The sequence below is a fragment of the Cynocephalus volans genome, chromosome 4, assembly GCF_027409185.1.
Source record: "Cynocephalus volans isolate mCynVol1 chromosome 4, mCynVol1.pri, whole genome shotgun sequence".
NCBI lineage: Eukaryota > Metazoa > Chordata > Mammalia > Dermoptera > Cynocephalidae > Cynocephalus > Cynocephalus volans.
In genome coordinates, this window is record NC_084463.1 from 150,649,343 (window position 1) to 150,656,070 (window position 6,728).

Below are 6,728 nucleotides of genomic sequence, written 5' to 3' on the forward strand. Positions count from 1 at the left end.
GGCAAGAAGAGCTGAGTTGCTAGAACCGAATAGTAGAGGAGTCTGAGTAGTCAGAAGTCAGAGTGACATGACACAACTGGCTTATTTAGTAGAAGAAATGAAATGTGATTAAGTAAAAGGGACTTAGTTTCAGAGTGACACTTCAGAGGAAAATTTTTGAGGTGTAGGCCTGTTTCTGGGCTGATGATGCAGAATGGTGTGGTAGAAATCAATTAAAAAAATTCCAGGGTACTGAAAGTTTTTCCAAAAGAAATATTGAAATTCTCATATAGCACACAGGTATTGATATCCAATGCTATATACCACAGATATGTACAATCAACTATGTTCCAATGAAAAGAAAGAAAGAAAGAATTAAATACAACTCAGTGAGAGAAAGCACCACAATGTAGGACTCACACTTATCTTGCAGAAATTCTATTTTGCAAAGTGCATGTGAAAATGCCAGTATAAAAAGCATTAGATACAGTGTAATAAAAAAAAAAAGTCCCAAAGGTGACTGATGACAACGGCTAGAGAGGATGCATATAGAACCTAAGATTGATAACTGGAGGTTCCTCTGGCAGGTCAACTCCTAAAGACTGCTCTCTTTCATCGCTGTAAACACACACACAAACAAACGTGTACTTGTGCCTTCATGTATATGTATAAATATGTATATATACACATACTTAAACGCATACATATCCATCCAATACCATATTTTAATATAATTTATACATGTATAGCAATATTCACTCTCCATATACTATATCCAACAGCAAATAAATAAGTTAATAGTTTGTTAAATACGTCTCAAACTTTGTTTCTGGTGAGTGTGTAATTATAAATACATGAAAAGATGGGGAGAAAAACAATTGCAGTTGAAACTTTTAATGGCTTGTCCATCAAAAAAATCTGATTTTAAATGAAACTTTTAACAACCTAGCACCTAAGAGGAAAAGCAAATTTACAACCTATAAATTACTTTCCATTTTTCCCGTTCAAAGATGATCACAACAGAGTAAATGGCTTCTGGCAATCTCACCCGGATCACTGAGTTCATTCTCTTGGGTGTCTCAGACCGACCAGAGCTCCAGATCCCCCTCTTCCTGGTCTTCCTGGGGATCTATGGACTGACTGTGACAGGAAACCTGTGCATCATCACCCTCACCAGGGTGGACTCCCAACTTCAAACCCCCATGTACTTTTTCCTCCGTCACTTGGCTGTCATCAATCTTGGCAATTCTACCACCATTGCCCCTAAAATGCTGGTTAACTTCTTGGTTAGCAAGAAAACCAAATCTTACTATGGATGTGCAGCCCAGCTGGGTGGATTCTTAGTTTTCATTGTGGCTGAGATTTTCATGCTGTCGGCAATGGCCTATGACCGCTATGTGGCTATTTGCAACCCCCTGCTGTACATGGTGGTGGTGTCTCCGCAGATCTGCCATCTGCTGGTTTTCCTCACATACCTCCAAAGTCTGACCACAGCACTGACTGTCACTTCCTGTGTGTTCTCCTTGTCATTCTGCTCTTCCAACATAATCAACCATTTTTACTGTGATGATGTTCCGTTGTTAGCCTTGTCCTGTTCTGATACTTACCTTCCAGAAACAGCAGTATTTACCTTCTCGGGGACCAACTTATGTTTCTCCATGATTGTTGTTCTCGTATCCTACTTCAACATTGTCCTTGCCATTCTGAGGATACGTTCCTCAGAGGGACGACAAAAAGCCTTTTCCACCTGCGCTTCTCACATGATGGCTGTCTCTGTGTTCTATGGGACTCTTCTTTTCATGTATTTGCAACCAAGGACCAACCACGCCTTAGATACTGACAAAATGGCCTCGTTCTTCTACACCCTAGTAATACCAATGCTGAACCCCATGATTTACAGCCTAAGGAACAAGGATGTGAAACATGCATTGAAGAGATTCTTGGATAACCCATTGAAATCCTTTAAACTAATGCAAATTTAAAAGTAAAACTATCTTCATTTAAGAATTGTCATTTCTTCCTAAAATTGCTGCTATTAAAAGAAGTGGGGAATCATGGTTAGAAACTCCATTAATTTCCCTGGAAAAAATTTTAATTGTTTTCCACACAATCTCATATATCCAAACAGGAAAACACAAATAAATAATAAATAATAATTTGTAAGAAAGTATATTTTAAAATAAAATGTAAGTAACTAAATGTTATTTTTTTTAACTGCTATTCAAGGAAGATCACGCCTGAAAGCAGGTGATGGAGGTAGGTATGTACAGACCATTTCTTGGAAAGTTGTCAAGACACAGATTGTCCACTTTGCAACAGACATATTTGGTTAAATGGAAATGTTATATATTTATTTTTGCAGCATTTTATCCACCAAATTCACAACTTTCGTGAAACTAGTTTTATCTTGTACTTAAACATATGATTGTATCATGTAAATAGTAAATTTCACAGGAAAGTAAATTTTAAAAAGTGCTCAATACATATGGAAATATATTATTTCGGAAAACAGGCTAAACAAATAAAAAAGGGAATTTTCCTTTTTCATCCTTCTCACTTGGTGCCTGTACATGAACCAAATTTTGACATATAATCGATTTTTAATTCAAAGTACTTTAACTTGTACCTATCTGGGGGGTAAAGCGTGTTGTTTCAATACATGCATATACTCCACAAGAATTCATTCAGGGTAGATGGCATAGTTTTGCACCCATTAGTCTACAGCTTTCCTGCCTCTTTCTGTCTCTACCAACTCCTCCCTGCTGGTTTATGGTAACCATTATTCCATTCTCCACTTCTATAAGAACCACTTTTTATTTTTATTTTTTTAGATTCCCTTATGAGTGATATCATGTGGTGTGTGTCTTTTTGTGCCCAGTTACTTAACATGATGGTTTCAAGTTCCATCCATGTTGCTGCAAATGATAGGATATCATTTTTTTTTCATTTTATTTTATTTTGTCGATATGCAATGTGGTTGATTATTGTGTCCCATTACCGAAACCTCCCTCTCTCCTCCCTCTCCCCCCTCCCTCCCAACAATGTCCTTTCTGTTTACAACCAAGTAGCATTCCATTGTGTATATACATACTACAGTTTCTTAATCCTTTCATCTATTGATGGGCATTTGAGTTGATTCTATCTTTTGGCTATTGTGAATAGTGTTGTTATGAACACGGGAGGGCAGGTATCTTTTTTTATATATTGATTTCATTTCCTTTGGATATATACCCAGTACTGGAATAGTTGGGTCACAGGGTAGATCTATTTTTAGTTCCCTCCGGATCCTCCATGCTGGTTTGCATAGTGGCTGTACCAGTTGACACTCCCACCAATAATGTAAGAGAGTTCCTTTTTCTCCACATTTGCACCAGTGTTTGGTATTTTCTGTCTTGTTAATAATAGCCATTCTAACTGGAGTGAAATGATATCTCATTGTGGGTTTTGTTTGCATTTCTCTGATTATCACTGATGTAAAACATTTTTTTTCATGTGTTTTTTGGTCATTTGTATGCCTTCCTTTGAGACATGTCTGTTCAGGTCTTTTGGCCATTTGGTAATTGGGTTGTTACTTATTTATTTATTTATTTATTTATTTATTTTGATATTGAATTGTTTATGTTCCTTATATGTTTGGATATTAGCCCCTTGCCTGTAGTGTAGTTAGCAAACACTTTTTCCCATTCTGTAGGTTGTCTCTTCACTTTGACAGTCCCTTCCCTACAGAAGCTTTTTAGTTCAATGTAGTCCCATTTACATATGTTTGCTTTAGTTGCCTGTGCTTTTGTGGTCTCCATCATAAAAGCTCCACCCACTCCCATATCCTGTAGTATTTCTCCTATGTTTTCTTCTACTAGTGTTATAGTTGTGGGTCTCAATTTAGGTGTTTGTTTAATATATTTTGAGTTGATTCTTGTGGATGGTGAGAGATAGGGGTCTAATTTCAATCTTTTGTATCGCACTCTTTTACCTGCCATATCCTGCCAACTGGGCCAACTGTCGAGTTAGGGCTGGGTTTGGAGCTCACAGACGCATCAAGCCCATTGTTCAGACTGGCTCACAAGCCCTTCACATGCCTGGCTGGGTCACCAGACTACTTAGATGCCAGGCTGGGTAACCAGACCCCTCACACACAGGTGTATGAGCGAGGTAACTGGAAAACAGGTCCTTGGAAGCAGTAGGTTCGAAAGCATGGCTGCACGGGGCAGATGCCCAAGGCAGTCACCAGCCACGTCAGGGAGCCACACATGTGCCTTAACTCCACCCACACACAAACAATTTGCTTACAAAGAATGAGCCACACCACTTCCAACCAGACCTAATTCGAGGGGACCTGATAAATGACCCTGTTTTCCCAGTATTCTGCATGTGGATATCCAGTTTTCTCAGCACCATTGATTCAAGAGGCTGTCTTTTACCCACTGTGTGTTCTTGGTACCTTTGTAGAAAATAAGTTGGCTATAAGTGTGAGGGTTTTTTTTGTTTGTTTGGTTTTTGGGTTTTGGTTTCTCTGTTCTATTCTGTTGGTCAATTTATCTGTTTTTATGCCAATTCCATGTTGTTTTGGTTACTACAGCTTACAGTGTATTTTGAAGTCATGACATGCGATGCCTCCAAATTTGTTCTTTCCATTCAAGATGACTTAAGCAAGGTTTTTGTGATTCCACACAAATAGTAAGATTGTGTTTTTCTATTTTGGTGAAGAATGTCAATGATATTTAAAAAGACATTGTGTTGAATGTGTAGATTGCTTTTTGTAATACAGATATTTTGATGATTAATTCTTCCAACCCATGAGAATGAGATATCTTTCCACTCATTTGTGTCTTCTTCAATTTTTCACCAAAGTTTTATAGTTTTCATTGTAAAAGTCTTTCACTTCCTTGGCTAAATTTCCTCCTAGGTATTCTATTTTATTGGTAGTAACAATGAATGGAATTACATTCCTGATTTCATCTTTGTCTATTTCATGTTTGGTGTACAGGAATTTCCTTTGCTATGAAAGCCTAACATCAAGCACCAATATTTTAACATTTTTATTTAGTCTGATTTTGAGTGAAATGTTAATTGCCCCCCTCCAAAAAAAGACAATGTCCTAAAAGTCTCACCAATTCTCAACAGTTCTCCATGCCAAATTAAGATAAACTTGTTAATAGTTATTATGTGCCATGTCTATACATGTAAAATGCTACAAACATACAATGGAATGTGAAAAAGTGAGAATAAAATGAGGAAAAATCAGTGTCTGGAAAGAAACTATATTTATGATGTTTTTCAAGGAGGTCCGAAATAGCCAAAGTTTACAGTCTGTGGTATTTAGATCAATTGGTCAACTTTTAACTTCAGTCTTAAAGAAGGCTAGCTAAAAGCAACAAAAAAGTCACACTATATGATAAACATATACAGTCTCAAGGGACAACATTGGCAATAGTGTGACAGCTTTAGCTTTTAAGATTTTTGTTTTATTTATTTACGTGTTTTTTAAAAATTTATTATGGGTATATTTGTCTTCACCAGCTGATATAGTCACAATTGGAGAAGTATCCTTCCCAGTAGGAATGATTCTTTTGGGGTCTGTCTAGGTGAACAGAATTGGAGTAACAGGGCTAAACACACTTTTGTATTTATACCAATCCTATACATATTGTTGAATTAACTAAGTCAAATAAAGAGAACAGAATTATTTACCTTTTGATTTGGTTTACACATATGAATTTTCTAAAAATATTTTTTTTTATCTCTTGTATTAGTTTCCTATTGCTGCTGTAGAAATCACTACAAACATAGTAGCTTGAAAAAAAAACAAATTTATTATTCCAGAATTCTGGAGGCCACAAGTTCAAAAATGATTCTTACTGGGCTAATGTCAATGTGTAGTCAGTCTATTTTCCTTCTAGAATCTTCAGAGGGCAATCTGTTTCCTTGCTTTCTCTAGCTTCTAGAAGTAGCCTATAATCCTTGGCTTTATCCCACCTCCAGCCAGCAATCCCATCACTCTCCCATACTGCATCTCTAATGGCAGATTTTGTGAAACTGAGCCATCTTGCACCTGTCTTAATCACCAGAGTTCCAAACTATAATATCAAAATGTTTACACACTGCACATGCTTTCTACATTATTTAGCTGAAAATTTGTGCTAAACAGATTATACAAAGAACTGTTATTGAATGAAGGACAAACAAAAAAGCATTCAGTTCAAAAGTTTCAAAAGTGTGAACACTCATGCACACAAACTCACACCATACTTATCACACTTTTATTCAGGTGTGATAGATCAACCCAATCAATCAACCAACACCTCTGCTAAGAGTTTTTTTTATGAATATAAGAAAATAGATTTGTCAACTCTCATCAGCTATTGGTCAAACTTCACCTCATGGGGCATTAACTCACCTATTCTTCTGGTTTATGTCTACCTGGATGCCCAGGTGGTTTCGTGATACCTTGTGTTTGAATAGCAACAGCAAAATCTTTTGGGGGGTTTAGGGACAGAGGAGATGCTGGGCACAGTCATGGAGCAAGGCACTGTGTGAGCATACCTGTGAAATTAGGAAAGATGTAAAAAAGAAACCATGAGGGTATTTCATTCTGCATCTACAGCAGGGACAGTAGCTTGACCTAATTCTATAGTTGGGGATGACCTGATCAGAAAAAGTTATATGTGTGCAGATCTTGGGTTGGCCTCACATTGAATCCCTTTGAGAACATGAGTATCAGAAAAGTCATCAAAATTCCCCAAAGTCAGAAG

General features: G+C 37.1%; 1 protein-coding gene across 1 annotated transcript; it reads left to right on the forward strand.

Moving 5' to 3' along the window:
- Positions 1–1,007: 1,007 nt before the first annotated feature.
- Positions 1,008–1,961, forward strand: LOC134376561 (olfactory receptor 8J2-like). Its single transcript, XM_063095065.1, has one exon. It carries the CDS (start codon positions 1,008–1,010, stop codon positions 1,959–1,961), a length of 954 nt encoding a protein of 317 aa, XP_062951135.1.
- Positions 1,962–6,728: the final 4,767 nt, after the last annotated feature.

Excerpts from the sequence above, each read along its gene's own strand:
- LOC134376561 (XM_063095065.1), top strand. The coding sequence starts at position 1,008 with ATGGCTTCTGGCAATCTCACCCGGATCACTGAGTTCATTCTCTTGGGT.